This window comes from Sturnira hondurensis, unplaced genomic scaffold, assembly GCF_014824575.4.
Source record: "Sturnira hondurensis isolate 20B ecotype Veracruz unplaced genomic scaffold, ASM1482457v3 Scaffold0014302, whole genome shotgun sequence".
NCBI classification, from domain to species: domain Eukaryota; kingdom Metazoa; phylum Chordata; class Mammalia; order Chiroptera; family Phyllostomidae; genus Sturnira; species Sturnira hondurensis.
In genome coordinates, this window is record NW_028086933.1 from 10,160,916 (window position 1) to 10,180,816 (window position 19,901).

Genomic DNA, 19,901 nt, shown 5'->3' on the forward strand with positions numbered 1-19,901 from the left:
CCCAGCTGGGCCTGCTATAGTGACCAGGCCCAGCCCAAAGTCAAAACTAAATCTTAAAGGGCATCTGTCCTATCTGGCTCCACGAACTTTGCTATCTGAACTTTGCTATCAGGACCCAGGAGCACGAATGTGAATCCAGGGGCGCCAGGGCATATCTTGAGGACATTTTTTAGGTGTCTTGGCTTTTTTTCTTTAAAATTGTGAAGTCCTAGTCAGTTTGGCTCAGTTGGTTGGAGCATCTTCCCATTAACCAGACGGCTGCCAGTTCCACTCCCAGTCAGGGCCCATGCCTAAGGTGCAGGTTCAATCCCTTGTTGGGGCATGTAGGAGAGGAATCCAATATTTCACTCCCCACTCTCTTTCCCTCTCTCTTTCCTCTTCTCTAAAATCAATAAGCATGTCCTCTAGTGAAAATAAACTTTAAAAATGTATTAAATAAAATAAGGAGCCATTTTACTCTGGAATAGATATATGCTTTTAAAAAGTGTTTTCCTACAAAGAATGTTTTAGCTAAAATGGTGTCATTTGTCCCCTGGATTCTGAACTCCTGACTTACTAGCCCCACTGTGAGAAACAGGAAGTGTGTCAGGTGCCTGATTTTGCTGGTGAGAGAATGAAATCAAAGACAAGGGCCTTTCTCCTCCCACCTTGCCCTTAATTTTCTAATCTGAAAAATGAGATTATATGATACTTCCAAGACTGCAATGAAGATAGAGACTGAATAAAGCACTTAGCAAAGTGTCCTATAGACATGCCAGTGAGGAATAAATAGCCATGTTCTTATCATCATTCCCCTCAGCTTTCTCCTCCCTCTCTACCCCTCCCCCCACCTTTCCTCCGCCCTCAGTCTCCCTCCCCCACAGCCCTTCTCCCTCTTCAACCGGAAGCCTGAGCTTGTCGGAGTGAAGTGCACACGTCAGCAGCTGGGCAGCTCTGCAGACTCTGTGTACCCCTGACCGGCAGCCACGTGCGACCCGGGCCGGCAGCCCTCTGCCGGCAGCCCACCACCGATCCCTGCCGGCGTGGGGTCCCTACTCGCTGCGGAGACCACACCACCCTACTCCAGCCAGCCGGCACCCCAGTGGCCTTGTTCTCCTACGCCCATTGCGCGTCGTCCTGGGAAAGTCCGTTTTATCGGTATTTCTGATTTCTTGAACTTCTTGAACTCTATGAGGTTTCTTTTAACCCTGACTTCAGCGGGACTGTGTTGGCTCCCGCCCCTTTCTGTAATTAACCTCTGGTTCAGGCGCTACAACTTGCTGGAACCTGCGAGGGTTGAGGGTTTCCGATTCTTTGCACCTAGTGCAGGGTTCCTGCGGTGTTTTCAGAGGCTGAGAGTGGAGCCCTAACCTGCAGATCTGTTCAGAACCTTTTAGGCTCTGGGCGTGGTTAGCGACCAGTGACCTAGGAGTCATGCCTGGGGCTTACAGGGGCCTCCACTCCCTGGGACACAGTCTGTGATCTGCCCACAGTGGCCAGGGGGGTCCAAGTCTCTGCCCCACCACACCCCTTCTCAGAAAAATCTCTCCACCTTTCAGGAGCCTTTCCTCAAAGGGTTCCCAGCCTTGGGGCAGTCTCCTGTTTCCTATGTTATTCATCAGGTTATTGGTCAGTGTTTCTGACCCATCTCTGTTCTGGAATAGGATGCAAAATTAGTCACAAGGGTAAATTACAAAATATTTTACAGGTCACTTAGTCCAGTCCCCATCAGACTGAGTGCTTAGAGTCCCCACACAACAGTCCAACAAAATTGCTTCGTTTTCTTCCTCAACTTCACCTCCTGTAGCAGCTACTTCTACTTCTGGGCTTCTGTGTTTGGTTTATCTTACATTGAACCCAAGGATGTGTATTCTCTGTAGCTTTGCCCTGGAAGTGCTGGCTCTTAGGGTCACTGGACAAAACAGGAGCAGTCTTTCCCAGGCAAGGATCATCACCTGCATGCTTATCAGTCCATTTCTTGACACTTACGTGTGCAGAGCCTGCTGGCAGGCCCTCTCCTTTGCTCCTGGGTGTTTGTCCGCATCCTTCATGAAATGCAGAGGCCAGTGGCCCAGATATGATGTAGTCCAAGCCGTCAGGGAAGGGCATTCCACAGATACTTTCCTTATAGCTCTGCCTGCACCTGCCCCTGGCCTGCGGCAGCTTCTTTGGCAGTTCAATCGCATCCTTTCCTCTAGTCTGGTCCTATGAAGTGTCTGGACAGGAACTCCCTCTTGTTACTCCAGGGTCTTGGGCAGTTGGCATTGACTCTAACACTTGCCACAGAGTTTCAGAAATTCCTTCCCTCACTGAAGGTTCTGCTAGTCCCCAGAACACCTACCTTGGTTCTGTTTTGTGAAACACTGGGCCTGCTTTGCTTCCCTGCTGCAGTTGACCTTTGGAGTTACTCTGATTCCATTTCTTTGACATGCATTTCCATACCATATGTCCCAGTTTGCCTGAGACAGTTTGGGCTTGTACCTTTGTCTTTGCCTAATTATTAATAGTACCCACTTTTACTTTCCAAGGATTTATTATTTGGTTGATTAAACTTGTCTCTGTCTCTAAATTGGATTCATTTGAATTTGAAGGCAGCAGGTAGCACCCAGCAGCCCTCACAGGACTGGCACAGGACTCAGAGGTGTCATCCACAGTCCAGAAAACTGCAATTCCTCCGGGTCAATGCTAGCTCATACTTTTTCTTATACATGGGAAGCTTCAGGCTGTTTTTCCCCTAGAGGGCAGGGGTTCCATTCCCCTCTGGTCTTGGCACAGAAATGAATCCAAGCTGGTCCTGAGAGCTTCTGTGTATCTAGTGAAATTCATTCCTGGAGGTTCTGTGGCTTTAAAATGAGAGCCTCTGAATTCATAGCTATGACCCAGAGCAAGATGTTCAGAGTTCAAACCCAGCTTCTTGACATGGCTCCTGGCTTCTGGAAGTCCAGCTGCTGTGGCACTGTGACCTGAGTTAGGCCTGAGGGGCCCTGGGATAGCCTCTAGCTTATCCCAGGCAGAGGCCTCTGGGTACCCATAGGCCAGTCAGTGTGGCTAGTGTATTAAAGGCAGCATCTCAGCACTTCTAACTACTCTTCTAGGATTAGGCTGAAGTAAGGCACTGGTTTTCAACTAGGATGACCTACTCTCCCAGTTTGCCTGGTACTAAGGAGTTACCTGGACCATATGACTTTCAGTTTTAAAGTTAGGAAAGTCCCAGGAAGTGTGGGATGGGTTAGCCACCCTGTTCTTAACCCCGGCTGCCCATTAGCCTTAAATAAAGAGCCTCTCATTTAGAGATTCTAGTTTAGTTGACCCAGGTAGGGTCCCTAAGTAGACATTTTTTTTAAAGATCCCAAGTGGATTCTAACAAGCTTCTAGAGCTGCAAACCACTAGGTTATGGGTCACATGGCTAAATAACTATTGAAGTTGGTGATTTTTCAGCAGAAGTGGCACAAACTGCTCTCTAAAGTGTATATGACCAAGTGTGGTGGTATTCTTATCCAAAGAGTTATCAAAATGACAATTATTCTCATTGCCCTTATCTTTCCCCACTCAAGGCCTTCCTCACCAGTGAGGACCAAGTATCTTTCCTGGCATGGTCTAGTACCCCTTTTCCCAAGGTAGTAAGTCAGTAAAATTGCTTCATTTTGACCGGATGGTTATGATTTGCTTAATCCCAGATGAAGCTGGAATGAGACTTGAGGCAGGGCTCCAGAATTCTGGTCTGGTACACTCACCCCAGTGAGTGGTGACCCAAAAGCTAGCTGAAGGAGCTGTGTACACTTCAGCTTTGCCCATGGGGTGCTGGAGAAAGTGACCAGGTGCCTCTGTCTACTTTGCAGGCTCTAAGGATCATGTGGTATGTCAGCACCAGGGGGATGGCCCCACGTGTTGACTTTGAAGGGGCCCTGTTCTCTGGCTATGCACCTGATGGGGGCCTCTTCATGCCCGAGAAACTCCCCGAGCTGGACAGGGAGACCTTGTGTCGGTGGAGTGCGCTCTCCTACCCCGGCCTGGTGATGGAGCTGTGCGCCCTCTTCATTGGTCCTGAGCTTATTCCCAGAGATGACTTAAATGGTGAGCATCCATCCTAATGCCATTTTTCCCACCCCTGCCAGCCCAGCCCCCAGAGAGCTGAAAATCTATCACTTCCTCTGTAGGAAATCTTTAGTAACATTTCCTAAAATTTAGGTGTTTTTTTTCAGATGCTAGAATTCCAGAATTGGGAATATCCCAAAAGAATGAATCTATTCCAGCTCCTCCCACCAACCAAAATGACCTGGGGAATTTTTTTTTTACGTTTTTGTATTTATTTATTTATTTATTCTAATCCTCACCTAAGGATATGTTTATTGATTTTAGAGAGAGAGGAAGGGAGGTAGAAAGAGAGAGAAACATTGATGTGTGAGTGTGACTACCTCCATATACACCCTGACCCAGGACTGAACCTGCAGCCCTTTGCAGTATAGGATACCTCTCCAACCAAACTGAGCCACCTGGCCAGAGCTACTTTAGTTTATTTTTAAAACACCTTTTCAAGACTAATAGCTTGAATGTTGGGATTTTTCTTTCCTGTATATAAGGCACACAGATCTGCAGATTGCTGTTTCATTTCCTTGAATGGTGATTCCAGAAGGCATTTTTGCATGTCCTGGACTTACTAGTCTCCAACTATAATGTACCTATGGACTCCCCTCAGAGATCTCATTAGAATGCAGACTCTGATTGTGCAGATCTGGAGTGAGCCTGAGAATCCTGTGTTCCTAGCAAGTGTCCAGCTGAGCCAGTACTGCTGTTTCAGGGAACAGATATGTGATATCCACAACTTAATGGTAAGAGTTTCAAGCTAGAAAGAGAAGAGGACCACTCAAAATGTCTGGTGACCAGCACTGATGGCATTGCCTGGACACTTATTAGCATTGTTAGATTCCTTCAGACTTACTGAACCAGAGTCTGCATTTAAAGATCCCAGGTGATTGGCTTGCCAATTAAAGTTTGAGCTGTGTTCCACACTGACCTGCTTTGGGTAGGGTTGTATGCAAACCCTCCAAAGGTTCTGGCGTCACAGGTATGAATTTAGTAATGCAACAAACAAACAGTATCCTGTCTTTAGGAAGAAAAATTAGAAGAGATGAGACCAACATTGATTTGTTTGTCACATAACTTTAATTGACTCCTCTGTTGGAATACATGCTCACAGGAAATCCAAATGATGAAGATATTTGTAAAATTTAAAAAACGAAAGTCTTACAGTACATTTCTGCTCTCTGGGGAATCACTATGAGGACTCTATCAACAGTTTGGTGCATGTCATTCCAGAATTTCTGTAAGATTATAAATAATATTTATGCATGGTATCATGTAGGATAAAAATTTCTGCCCTTTTTATCCTGTAGCAGAGATAAAATCTTCAAAATCAAAAGTGTAAAGAGACTAAGAGAGAATTGGAGGGAAGACATACTAATGCCCTTCACCTGCTGTGCCCACAGATCTGATCCACCGAGCCTTCAGCAGATTCCGCCACAGAGAAGTGGTCCATTTGTCCAGGTTGAGAAATGGGCTAAATGTGTTGGAGCTGTGGCATGGGGCCACATATGCATTTAAGGACCTGTCCCTGTGTTGCACAGCACAGCTTCTGCAGTACTTCCTGGAGAAGAGAGAGAAGCATGTCACTGTGGTTGTAGGTGAGCATTATGGGAGGGAGTACTAAAGCCCCTTAGTGCCCCAACTGGCTGGTGCCCACCCACAGCATGTCCTCTACTGATGTCTATCTGGGAGTATATTACTGGCTCTTCTAGACCAGGGTTCTTTTTTTTTTAATGTTTTTTTTAATTTAATTATTGTTCAAGTACAGTTTTCTCTTTTACTCCCATCCCAGCCAAGCCCCCCAGTGCTCCCCACCTCCCTCCCATTTCCACCCCCCTTAGTTGTTGTCCATGTGTCCTTTATACTAGTTCCTGTAAATCCTTCCCCTTTTCCCCCTGAAATTCCCCCCCCTCCCCTCTGGTCACTGTCCCCCTGTTCTCTATTTCAGTGTCTTTGTTTTTATTTTGCTTGCTTGTTTGTTTTGTTGTTTAGTTTCCTGTTAAAGGTGAGATCATATGGTATTTGTCTTTCAACATCTGGCTTATTTCACTCAGCATAATGCTTTCCAGTTCCATCCATGCTGTTGCAAAGGGTAGGAGCTCCTTCTTTCTTTCTGCTGCACAGAATTCTGTTGTGTATATGTACCATAATTCTTTGATCCATTCATTTACTGACGGGCACCTAGGTTGCTTCCAGCTCTTGACTATTGTAAATTGTGCTACTATGAACATTGGGGTGCATAGGTTCTTTTGGATTGGTGTTTTAGGGTTCTTAGGATATAATCCCATCAGTGGAATTGCTGTAGACCAGGGTTCTTAACCTTCTCTCATACTTTGGCCCTTTTAACAGTCTGGTGAAGGCTATAGAATCTTCTAAGAATATTTTTAACTATATAAAATAAATATGACTATGTGGTTCCAAGTTCACAGGTGCCCTGAATTTGATCCATGGGTCTCTTGGTGGTTCATGGGCGCAGATTAAGCACTAGATTCCTACCCTCAAAGTATTTGATAGTAGATATTGCCTCATTTGGCAGCAATACTTTAGGGACCATTTTTTTCCTTTTATATCTCCCTTGGTCTAAATGGGCAGTTCTTTTTTCTTCCTATCCAGGTACTTCTGGGGACACAGGGAGTGCTGCCATTGAAAGTGTTCACGGGGCAAAGAATGTGGACATCATTGTTCTCCTGCCCAAGGGGCACTGCACAAAGATCCAGGAGCTCCAGATGACCACAGTGCTAAAGGAGAATGTCCATGTGTTTGCAGGTGAGTGGTGGGACCGAGACTCCAGGGACAGCATGGCCTGTTAGAAAAGGTGGGCTAGGACAAAACTGGTTGCTGACTAGCTGACCATCCCTTCTTCCCTTCCTCCCTTCCTTGAATAGTCATATTTTCAGGTTGGTAATATGCCTTGGCTTAGCTTTGGGCAGGTTCTTGGCTATACAGTCTAATAAACTATTAGAGGTGACAGATGCATAAACCAACATTGACAGTACAAACTAGGAAATGCAAGTTTAGAAACATATACCAAAGAACACCACCTCCATGCAGTTCAACTTACCAGTGCCATGTATATATGCAGCAACCCACAGCCATACCTTAAACTAAGGGACCTGGGTTTTTCCCCCCAGGGCACTGAAGTTTAGAAGGAGAAATATGCTACATAATTATTTTAAAAGAATATGTCATTACAGCTAATGTCCTCCCTTCTAGTATGGAAGTAACTAAGGCTAAAGTATGAAAAGAACTTGACTAGCAAGTCTAAGTGTTGAAAGTAGGAAGCTCCTCAGCAGACTTGGGCCACATCACGAATCGTAGCATTTTGGGAAAAGCAAAAAACCATCTCCCTTAATGTCAGACCATCTATTCTAAATGAATTTAATCTTTATGGAGATTAAGAATGGAGAAAGAGGGAGTTAATTTTTGTTTTTATCTCTTATATCCTACAAGACTCCAGGTAGCCCCAAGGTAAGGGTCTAGGTGACGTTTTGTGCACCATGTCCTTGGGCAGGCTGTCCAGGCTGTCCTGGCTTGCTTTGGTCATGTATCTGTCAGGACAGCAAATATTGCAGAAGACATTCCTTCTATAGCTGGCCTGGCCTCCTGCTATAATCTCATAAAGTCTGTTTTTATATAATACTAGGTCATTAAGGAGAAAAAACTCAGTAAAAACAAACCTTACCCATGGGAATAGCATGAGTATCCTTTGTCTATTTGTTCAAGAAAAAAGCCCCCTGTGCTTTTTTCTTCAGCAAGCGCATACGCATTTATGGTTTAACTAATACAGGTGTTGCAAAATCTCACACGTTAGTCTTGTTAATTGCCTATATTTGGCTGCATTTTCCTGTAGTCATTGCAAGGTTTTAATGCACAAGATTCAGGTTCCTGAGGGTCCCTGTTATACCCAAAGTTCCAAAATTGCTAATTGTAGAACTAGGACTGTGTTTTCTTAGAATCAAAGCAATGAGTAGTTGTGTTTTGTATCTCTGTCCTGCTATCTACTCCCCCCCCCCCCATTTGTACAGATACTGGAAGGCTTTTACCTGAGTGTGTGCTTGGAAGCTTCATTCCTGACCATGAGTTGGAGAATGGTGCCCATTTGCAAAATAATGAAAGAAAAGTGGATGGTGATGAGTTCAGTTTCTCAGAAATATGTTACTGCTAGAGTCAAAGGGGCATTTCTGTTTTGTACATGTTCAGAGCTTTAGGAGAATCGAGCAACAGAGTTTAAATTAGTTTTTGTTTCTAGAAATCCCTGTTTAAGTTCTTCCTTTCCTTTCTAGAATTTTCTGATTTGGTTTCTGGGAGGATGTGTGTTAGTTTAGGAACAGTGAATATGTATTTTCACTTAGACTGGTGAGCTCAGGGTGTAGGGGTGGGTCACCTAGATTGTTATGTGTTGGACACTGTTTCGTAAGTCATTAATTTCCATATACATTGTATGCGTGTTGTATTCTTAAGTACACAATAATTGTCACATGCTAGTTATATATTATTTGGGATGGTTTTGGCTGGAAGTAACAGAAAATCCAACTCAAACCAGCTTGAGCAAGAATATTTTCCAGCTTATATAAATGGAAGTCCAGAGGTGGGGTGGTCTGCTGATTGGTTGATTCAGTAACTCAGCAGTACCTTCAGGGACCCAGATTCTTTGCATTCTCTGTTCTGCTTTCCCCAATCCTCAGGCCCATTTTTCTTGTGGCCTTTGATGGTTACCTGAGATAACCAAGTCTCTCTCCTCCTGTGACTTTCTCTTAAAAACAGTGAATCTTTTCCTGGAACCACAGCAAACATTCCCTTTGGCATGGTTCTAGAGGCATCCCCCAGACCTCATTGTTCTTGCACAGTGGTGGAGGTAGAATGGGTAATAACCTCAGTGTGGCACTTCTCCCAATAAATCTTACTCCACTGTCCTTCAAGTTAGGATCTAGAGGAGAAATAACCCAGATTTCAGATACGAGATCAATATTGGCTTGATTGCTGATTGAGCTGGGTTGGAGGATGCAGCTTGTACTAGTAGCCTGTTCACTCATAAATTTACCCAATTCATTTGTGAATTAATCTATGTGTATACTTTGCTCAGGGAGGAGATGTCCTGCCTGCACTAGCATACCTACCATGTAGGGGCAGAGAGCAGAACCTTCACCCTTGTCATCTAAATGAGTGAAGAAGGGCAGACCACATGGGACTCTTCCCCCCAACTCCTGATAGAGGATGGTGGCGTAAAGGATCAGCCCCTCGCTATCTCACTGTGTGTTAAGCCATTCCTTCTTCTTCCCAGAGAGTCAGGGAGGTGGGCATGGAGTAGCAACAGGAATTATTTTCCCAATATCCCAGAAAGTTGGCATTTTATATCTTATTTTATATAATAGTAAAAACATCATTACCTTTGGAGAACCATAACTGCAAGAATATGAGGCATGGTTTCTATAGTTTAAGAGCTTAATTTTGAGTATAGAAAGCCAGGCCAAGATAAACCAGAGTAAAGAAACCAAGGCCGAACCAAAATCCCAGGTGGATGGGCTTAGCCTGGAAAGCCTTGCTATGGCAAGTGTTGACTGCCTGGGATTCTTTGTGCTCCTAATAGCTGCCTTCTCTCTCCCCTGACAGTGGAAGGAAACAGTGATGAACTTGACAAGCCAATCAAGGCTGTCTTTGGGGATGTGGCTTTCGTCAAGAAGTATAATCTGATGAGTCTGAATTCAATCAACTGGGCCCGGGTCCTTGTGCAAATGGCTCACCACTTTTTTGCTTACTTCCGGTGTGTGCCATCCCTAGATGTGCACCCACTGCCTCCTGTGGAAGTGGTTGTGCCAACAGGGGCCGCTGGTAACCTTGCAGGTAAGGAGACCCCTGGGCGGAAATGGGCTTTCCAGAAAAAACATCTATGGCCCTGGTTCTTGCAGCTGCCACTTGCCTGCAACTGTGAGGAGAAAGATTGAGTTGCAGTTCTGAAGGTAATGGGAAATTATGCATAATAAGCTCCCAAAAACTTCTCCTTAATACTCTTGGGAGACATCTAGCCTCTTGCTGCAGGGGGAGACATCCTCTGGCCAGTAGATCTGATGTTCTAGCTTGGTAGAGTGTGGAGAGATGAAGTGGAGGGCAACTGCTTTCCTTGGCTGGCAGTGCCCTCTTCCAGAAATATGGACTTAACTCCTAGCCACAACCAGCTGCCTGCAATGAGGGCAGCAGCACAGCAGGTAGTGTGTTTGCACTCCTAGAACGTGACTGAGACCTACACAGTGGAAGAAGCTCTGGACGTCAGGTCTTGTTCTGTTCCAGCCTCAACTAGTGGAATGGTGTGGGTGGCCCCTGAGGCTCTGGCCCTCAGGTGTAAAGTGGCAGTGTGTCACTTATCATAGCTCTCAGGACTGCTGTGAGGTGCAGATAAGATTGTTTTGTTTGTGTATGACCTTTGTATAGCTGCGTGATATTACAATCATTATCTATAATAATAATTAACATTTATAAAGCACTAACTATACAGCAGGCATTGCTTTAAGTGCTTTTCCATATTAAATCATTTAATTCTCATATGTCCTATGATAAGGACAATACTATTATTTCCATTTTAGAATGAGGAAACTGAGGTACAGAGAAGTTAGTTGGCCTGTCCCTGTATCCACACTGGTCAGTGGCAGAGCCAGGATTCCACCCAGTGGGCTGCTCCAGAGCCTGTGTCCTCACTTGCTTGCAAAGCTGCCTCTTGAAGGGAGTGCCTGTTCCTGGGAGTTCTGTCAGTGGGTATCAACGGGGTGGATTAGGTGAGGCCATGCAGGCATTTCAGTGGTCAGGAGTCTTCCTGAGTCCTTCCACAGTTAAGCAAAGATGACACTGCCTTCCTCATCACCCATAGGGTGAAGCCCACCATGCTCGCCATTTGCCGTACCCTCTAGCAAATAATGCCATCTACACACATGCAGGCTGCGCATGTCCCAGTGCTGACCACAGTGCCTGCCACAAAAGAAACATTATCAGACGGGGTTTCTAACTCCTCCTGCTCCAACAGGAACTAGCTGTTTGTCCTTAAGCCGCTTGGCCCTCCTGAGCCTCCATTTCTCTTCTTTCATAGAAAGATATGACATTTTCATGAGGATCAAATTAAATAAGAATGTGAAAGTGCTTTGCAAAGTTAACAGTAATATTGGGGCCGGGTGGTTATCCTAACATCTCTTAACTACTCATGAGAGATAAACCATTCATGGAAGTATACAGGGTGGGCAAAAGTAAGTTTACAGTTGGAATACAAATAAATAATACAATAATTAATAAATATTAATGGAAGAATAAACTTTCAGGCTCACAACTATAAGCCTACTTTTGCATGCCCTGTCTAAAATCTTCCTAAGCCTTGTTACTGTTCTGGGCTTTCCACCTCTCAGGTGAGGAGAAGCTCCTTGTTTGTCCAGTCTGAAGGTGCTGTTCTAGGAGGCTGAGGCAGAGGATCAGTGCTTGTGTCTGGACTAAGACCTCATTCAAAACTGCACTTTGCTACTTAGCAGGCTTTGGATGGATCATTTAAACTTCTCAGAACCGCCATTTTCTCTTCTGCAAGTGGCAGCTGGCATGTGTGTCAGCACCTGGTGGGGCAGGGATGTGGAAAACAGTATCAGAGCACGGTAACATTCTCCTCCTCCCCTTTCCTTCTCTGTTTTTGGTAATAGCTTATTGCTATTTGAGTCATATACTGTACAACTCATCAATTTAAAGTACATAATTCAGTAGTTTTTAGTATATTCAAAGATTTATACAATCATTACTACAATCAACTTTAGCACATTTTTATCACCCTAAAAGGAAACCTTGTTCCCATTAGCGGTCATCCCCTGACCCCCTCATTCCCCTAGCTCTAGATTTTATTTATTCTGCCTCTACAGATTTGCCTATTCTGCAAATTTTATATAAATGGAATAATACAATACGTGGCCTTTTGTGTCTGGCTTCTTCCACTCAGTACAATATCTCCAAGGTTCATCTGTGTTTTTACATTGATCGGTACTTCTTTTCTTTTTATGTCTAAATAATATTCCATTGTATGGATAGACCACAATTTGTTTATCCATTTATCAGTCAATAGACATTTGGATTATTTCAATTTTTATCTGTTATGAATAATGCTGCTATGAACATTTGTGTATATGTTTTTGTGTGAATCTCTTTTTAGTTATCTTGAGTGTATATACCTAGGAGTGAATTTCTGGGTCATATGGTAACTCAGTGCTTAACTTTTTGAGAAACTGCTAGACTGTTTTCCCAAGTGGCTATACCATTTCACATTCCTACCAACAGTGTATGAGAGTGGTAATTAATTCACATCCTAACTAAGATATGGTATTATCTGTCCTTTTATTCTAGTCATCCTACTGGGATGTCTCTACTGTGACAAACAATGACAAATTTGTTTGTCACTGTACCTGGTTTATATTTTCTTAATTACTAATGATGTTAGGTTACTTTTCATGTGTTCATTTTCCATTTGTATATCTTTGGAGAAATGTCTACTTAAGTCCTTTGCCTATTTTTAAATTGGGTTATTTGTATTTTTATTGTTGGGTTGTAAGAGTTCTATGTATATTCTCTTATACATATAAGTATACATCTCAGATATAAGTCTCTTATCAGATGTATGATTGGCAAGTAGTTTTTCTTTGGGTTTCTTTTTAATTTTCTTGATGGTGTCCTTTGAAGCACAAAATCTTCAAAAACACAGAGGTTTTAAAATTTTCATGAAGTCCAATTTATCTGTTTATTTTCTATTGTCTGTGTCTAAGAAACCATTGTTCTTCTCCTCTCTCATCTTAAGCCGGGTGCATTGCTCAGAGGATGGGCCTGCCCATCCACCTGGTTACAGCAGTGAATTGCAATGATATCATCCATAGGACTGTCCAGCAAGGAGACTTCTCTCTGTCTGAGACCATCAAACCAACCCTAGCATCTGCTATGGACATTCAGGTGGGACCTGTCGGAAGGTGTTCAGTTCTGTCCAGTTGTTGGTTGGGTGGGGATGGACAAGGGCTGAGATCAGAGTCCCCCCTGCCACTGGCTCCTGCCTTTCTGTGCAGGTGCCCTACAACATGGAGAGGATTTTCTGGCTGCTATCTGACTGCAACAGTCAGGTGACAAGAGCCCTCATGGAGCAGTTTGAAAGGACCCAAAGTGTGCATCTATCTAAGGAACTGCAAAGCAAGGTCAGTTACCACCCATACACCACAGAGAAAGAAAGGGTGCAGCTCTAAGACACAACCAGACTTCCAGTTTGAAAATCTGTTCAAGGGATGTTTCTTGAGCACATGCTCTGAACCTGGAATTTTTGCAGTCACTTCATTGAATGAGGATAGGAAGTAGAGAGTACTGACTTAGAGTCAGATGGGCTCAATTCCAAGCTAGCTGTGAGACCTTGGACCAGTTTCTTACACTTGGTGCCTTAATTTCCTCATCTGTAAAATGAGCATAATAAGAATGCCTACCTCATAGTCTTGTTGAAGATTTAAGTCAAATAATACCCATTAAGTATTTTGAATACTACCAGGCAATATAGGGCTTAATATATTAACTATTGATATTATTTTAATTTTTATTGTTGTTGATTTCCAGTCATAGCAACAACTGGAAGTCACTTTGTCCATCTAGTATGAACAAAGACTATTGTCCTGTTAGGTTTTTTTTTCTTTTGAAGGAGGTGAAATTTTATCTCCTCAGAGTGGTAGAAATCTAGTTGGGAGGGATTGCTTTCATTTTAATGTCACCTGGTGATGGTCACTTATGCAAAAAAATAGAATTTTCTATCTTGAAGTTGCATTTAATTTTCTCTACTGCAATCCCACCAAGTGGTCATCCAGACTGTGTATATCTCCAGGGACCAGAACCTCATGTTCTCATGTCAGCTGTAATCATTACACAGTTCTTTATGTTGCTCTAGAGTTTGTTCCTCCAAGCTTACACACTGGTTCAGTCCAATTCCCATATTTCAAGAGGATCTTTGTTTACCCACTAATCCTTCTTGGTTCCTTTAACTGTGTTTACATGACAGGATTTTGAGTGGTTAGTTTCCAGAACTAGATACAATTCTCTGGGCTTAGGGACCAACACAGAGCAGAGTGGTCTTTCTGTCATCTGGAATATGTGCTGCATTGACATAAACTTTTTTAACCAGCCTAGTCTGCTATAACAAAGTACCATAGACTGGGTGGCTTATAAACAACACAAATCCATTTCTAACAATTATGGATACAGCCTGGAAGTCTGAGATCTGGGTGTCAGCATGGATGGGTTCTAGTGAGAGCCTTCTGCCAAGTTGCAGATGGTGGCTTCTCATATCCTCACACAGGAGAAAAGAGATTTAGTGAGCTGTCTGTCTTCTTTTATAAAAACACTAATGCCATTCATGAGAGCTCCACCCTTGTGACCTAAATACCTATTAAAGGCCCCACCTTCTGACATCATCACATTGGAGTTATGGTTTCAAGATACGAAATTTGGGGCAACACACACATTCAGACCATAACACAAGCAAAGATCAACTTAATTGGTTAATGGTTTGTTTTGACCTCCACTTTCTCCTCATGTAAGTAAGGAACTCCATGAACACAGACACAGAATCCCCCAGCTCTTTGTTCCCTTTCTGACAGTGCTGTAGAAGACACTTCATCTACTAGAACAGCCTTCATTCAATCATTTGTTCATTCATCACATAGATACTATGAGCCAGAAACTGTGCTAGGCACTGGAAATAACAATATAAATAAAACACATTCATTGTCCTCCTTGAGCCCTAATGAAGCAGGTAGCTATATAAACAATTTTATAACACCTTCTGGTCTCTATTGATGTTGAATATCTGAGGTCTTTCCAGAAGATATCTGGCCATGGAATATGAAAAATAAGACATTTATTGAAGTTACAAGGTACAAGAAATACTGTACACAGGACAATGGCACCTCAGTCCTCTTCAAAGTAGGCACCTTGGGACCTCACAGAGTTCTGCAAATTACCATCAGCTGCCCCATCATATTTTCCTGAATCTCATCAATGATCTGAAATCTCTTCCCTTTCAAAGGCAATTTTAATTTGGGGAAAAACCAGAAGTCACAGTCGCAGAAATCTGGGCTGTAGTGAGGCTGAGTCACCTGGGTGATTTGATGTTTTGCCAAGAAACTGCACAGGACATGAAGCTAGGTGCCCACAGCTGCAGCATCCCGAATCATCTGAATAGTTTCCATGGAGGAATGTTCAAGCTTAACTCAAAACTCGATGCAGATTCATTGCTCTGCTCGCTCAGTCACTTTGAATGAGATGGTCACTCAGTGCACATGCTCACTTAACAGCTTCTACTGCCCCCACTGACTAGTAGAGTGAAGTCATCATTGTTCATGCATGTGCATTCCAGTCCATTCTCCTTGGCTGCCAGGTTACATCGATATTGTACAAACCATTCTTGTTATATTAACAATGGATGGACTTGTTCCAGACAGACCTCACATGCAGGATGTTTGGCATATTATAGGCATGCAACAAATTTTCAGAGAATGATCGACTTAGCCGTCTATACTGAGGGACACAGAGAAGGGAGTTTTTCTGTCTGAGAGCAGTGGAGCAGTGAGGGAGTTTCCTAGAGGAGCTGCTGTACAAACTTGGTGGGAACTGACAGGAAGGGGTTTCACACCCACAGAAAGAGGGGACACCAAAACACTGTCAATGTTTGAATGCTCTTGACCTGTGGATTTGAGGTTGTTGAACCAGACTCTGTATTTGCTGATTCATGAGCCAAATCCTAACTAGGTTTATTGACCTGAAAGTCAAAAAAATTTCCCCAAGTTGAGTGAATCAGCTTAACAACCGGGAAATGTGAGACTTGGCTGAATCTAAGCCATTCAGTCTGAACATTTCCCTTGGGTATTGTGTTGGCCTGGCTATGTTATGAAATGGGTTTTGGTCACCTTTCTCCCTGCTTTCCCCTAACTCTGATTCCACCCCTTTGGCCCTGGGACCTGTCAGCTTTCAGTAGCAGTGACATCTGAGTCAGTGTCAGATGAGACCATCACCCAGACCATGGTCCGCTGCTGGGAAGAGAATCAGTACTTGCTGTGTCCCCACTCGGCAGTGGCTGTGAGCTACCATTACCAGAAGTTGCGTGGGCAGCAACCCAGGTATGGCTGTGGACACCTGGGTCACTTGGTAGTGGGGATACTTTGACTTTCAGGGACCCTCTTTTTCCTCAAGCAGGGGAGACAGGAATATGAACAGATGGCTTTAATGAACATAATAGATGCTCTGTGAAACTGTGTCCCCAAAACCATGGTCCTAGAAGTGGGTGTGTGATACATATCCCAGGGAGAGCCCACATGAGAGGCCCAGCTTCTTGCTGGGCCTCTAGCAAGAAGCAATTTGCTCAGCAGTCATTGTAGAGATAAATTTAAGATACCAAACATCTGTCTTTCTCTTTTTCCTCTGTGCCCCATACTACCATAATTTTCCCTGTTCCCTTTTCACACCCCTCCTCCCCTTTCCCTTTCTGTGCCTGTTCCTCCATCTATTATCTCCCACCCACTTTTCCAACTACTCCACTCCACAGCACTCCCAGGTGTTGTCTGGCTCCAGCCTCTGCAGCCAAGTTCCAAGAAGCTGTCCTGGCTGCTGGGCTGACCCCAGAAATTCCCTCAGAGATCTTAGCCCTGGAGAAAAAGGAGACACACTGTACCCTAATGAGGAAGAGTGACAACTGGATGCTGATGCTTCGGGACACAATTGAAAACATGGACCAGCGGTGGAGGAATTGCTTCCTGAATGCTGCAGAATAGCCAGACTGGAGTTGGCTTCCTTTAGATTTCAGACTTTGGCAGTGCACTTGGTGCTACCTTGAGCACCTTCTCCTTGCAAGTGTTGATATAGGAGGTTCCCAGGAGGCTGTGCAGTGGGGTCTGGAGCCAGTGGCCTTGCTTGGTTCCATGGCTGCTTGCTCTGTGCTCTCACCTGGTGCTGTGGTACTTAGTTACCAGGGAGGCTGGACAGGGTTTTGCATGGTCACTGGAGGGGCACCCCAACCGCTGGACAGTGCAAGGGGCATCGCTGCTGGATGGGAAAGTTTCAGGACCTGCACATGAAGAGCCTTGGGCACAGAGTCAACCTTGGCTCCAGGGTTTAGGACCCCAGACCCTAAAGCCTTTGCAGGTGGGGCCTGTACACTTCATTAGCACAGGTTCAAGGCTCACAATGCCTGACCCTGTTTATCCAGAGGTCTGGGCCTGTCTTGTAAGAGGCTACCACCCTGTTGAAATGTCAGAATCCCTAGAATACAAATGCACATCTAGTATGATGGTGACTCTGTATGGCCTGTGGGCTGGGGACAGTGACTGCTGAGGGGTGATGGTGCTGTGGTGTGTCCTACATCTACCAGTTGTTTCAGATTGGCCCAGCAGTGAGGGGCAGCAGAGCAGGCAGTGGGGCACAGGTGGCAGTGAACAGAATTGAGATGTGGGGTCACCAGGTCTAGTCATGTGGGAAAGTGTGCTCCTCAGGCTGCAAACTGAGTCAGGTTGCCCTGCTGCTCATATGTCAGTTCACCAGGGCATGTGACATACCAGCAAGAAGCAGTGATTTCTCTTGACCACTAAATGAAGTCCAGATGCCTACATTTCCATAGGTATCACCAGAATCACAATGCCCCAAGAAATCAAAGCATTCTTCTCTGAAAACATGACTCATGCTTTCCTCTCTCCATGCTTCCAAATTTTCACTTGCCTAGGCCAAAAACCCACAGACTACTTGAGTTTTGGTTCCCATGTCTTGTTTTTTGTGGGCCCTCATTAGTCCAGCTGTAAATAATGATTTTTGTATTTGATTCTGAGGACTTTATTTGCAAACAGCTTTCTTCCACAGCGCAATATGATTTATTTTCACAAAGGCACATTTTATCACTGCCAGTATTTTTATGTTCTAGCCCTGCATTGTCTAGTTTGGCGGCCACTAGCCATGTGTGACTGTTGAGTACTTGAAATGTGAATAATAGTCTAACTAAGGAACTGAATTTTAAATTTAATTTTAATTTACATTTAAATTTCAAAACTTACTTGATTGAGTTATTGGACAACTTTTAAGTGTGGTTGGGAAAACGCTGGTATGTAAATCTGCCTTTTCAGCTGTAAATTCTATGAAGTGCATAAAACACAGAAACGTGTTCCCAATAAAGTAAGAGTGATAAATTCAAACACTGAGGTATGTCACAACTGTAAAATGCATATTCAATGTCAAAAACTTCGAATGGAAAAAATCTAACATATCAACAATTTTATCTTGATTACTGGTGAAGATAATATTTTGGTGTTTTGGGTTAAATAAAATATCAAATTGGTTTAATCAGTTTTCTTTTTTAATATTATTTTATTGTTGTTCAATTACAGTTGTCTGCATTTACCCCACACCACTCCCCACAACCCCAGCCAAATCCTCCTCCATCCCTTGCTTCCACCCTCCCTTGGTTTTGTCCATGTGTCCTTTATAGTAGTTCCTGAAAACCTTTCCCCCCATTATCTCCTCCTAGCTCCCCTCTGGTTACTGTCAGATTGTTCTTAATTTCAATGAGACATTCCATGCAGCAATATCTTCACTGATATGTCCCCTAAAGTAAAGGACATAAAAGAAAGAAGAAACAAATGGGATTTCATCAAATTAAAAAGCTTCTGCATGGCTAAAGAAAGCAGCATTAAAATGTAAAGAGAACCAACTATATGGAAAAACATATTTGCCAATGATACCTCAGACAGGGGTTTGATCTCCAAAATACATGAAGAACTCATACGACTCCACTCCAGGAAGACAAACAACCTAATTTAAAAAATGGGTAAAAGTTGAGGGAGGTGGGTTTGGAGGGGGTGGGGAGAAAATACAGACAACTGTAATTGAACAACAATAAAATAATTTTTAAAAATGGGTAAAAGACTTGTACAGACACTTTTCCAAGGAGGATATACAGATGGCCCAGAGACACATGAAAAGATGTTCAGCATCACTGGCCATCAGAGACATGCAAATTAAAACCACAATGAGATACCACTTCACACTAGTTAGAAAGGCCATCATAAACATATCAACTCACAAGTGTTGGAGAGGTTGTGGGGAAAAGGGAACCCTAGTACATTATTTGTGGAAATGCAGACTGGTGCAGCCACTGTGAAAAACAGTATGGAATTTCCTCAGAAAACTAAAAATGGACCTGCCTTTTGACTCGACAATTCCACTGCTAGGATTATATCCTAAGAACACTGAAACACCAATCCAAAAGAACCTATGCACCCCCATGTTCATAGTAACACAATTTACAATAGCCAAGTGTGGGCAGCAACCTAAGTGCCTATCAGTAAATGAGTGGATCAAAAAGCTGTGGTACACCTACACAATGGAATACTACACAGCAGAAAGAAAGGAGTTCCTATCCTTTGTGACAACATGGATGGAACTGGAGAGCATTGTGCTAAGTGAAATAAGCCAGGCTGTGAGGGACAAATTTCATGACTTCATTTATAAGGACATTTAAAGTTATATGTATATAACTATATATATGCCATATAGGATATATATATATATATATATATATATATATATATATATATATGCACACATATATATGCCATATATATATATGGCTCACATTGTATTTCTATTAACAGCAGTGATCTAGAGCCTAACCTTGGCTTTGTGTACAAATATATACACAGCACATAGTTGTGGGTTTAGTTATATTACTGGATTGAAATCCTGAGTGAATCAAGGGGAGTTTTACACAAACACGAATACGTGAATGTCAACACAAGCCTCATTCCTTCCCTGGACATGGGTAGGG

The 19,901-nt window shown here is 43.5% G+C and overlaps 1 protein-coding gene across 4 annotated transcripts; it reads left to right on the plus strand.

Annotated features, from left to right (window-relative positions):
• Window positions 1–917: 917 nt before the first annotated feature.
• Window positions 918–18,412, plus strand: THNSL2 (threonine synthase like 2). 4 transcript variants are annotated; one of them, XM_037062768.1, is made up of 9 exons: window positions 918–1,137; window positions 3,820–4,054; window positions 5,467–5,661; window positions 6,677–6,829; window positions 9,674–9,904; window positions 12,870–13,018; window positions 13,129–13,254; window positions 16,061–16,212; window positions 16,638–18,412. In XM_037062768.1, the coding sequence occupies exons 2-9, from the start codon at window positions 3,832–3,834 to the stop codon at window positions 16,861–16,863; spliced, it is 1,455 nt and encodes a 484-aa protein (XP_036918663.1). In that variant the 5' UTR covers window positions 918–1,137; window positions 3,820–3,831; the 3' UTR covers window positions 16,864–18,412. The 4 variants fall into 4 exon arrangements, with proteins under 4 accessions (XP_036918663.1, XP_036918662.1, XP_036918661.1 ...); XM_037062765.1 differs by lacking the exon at window positions 918–1,137 and adding an exon at window positions 2,205–2,657; XM_037062767.1 differs by lacking the exon at window positions 16,061–16,212 and having other exon boundaries at window positions 1,046–1,137.
• Window positions 18,413–19,901: the final 1,489 nt, after the last annotated feature.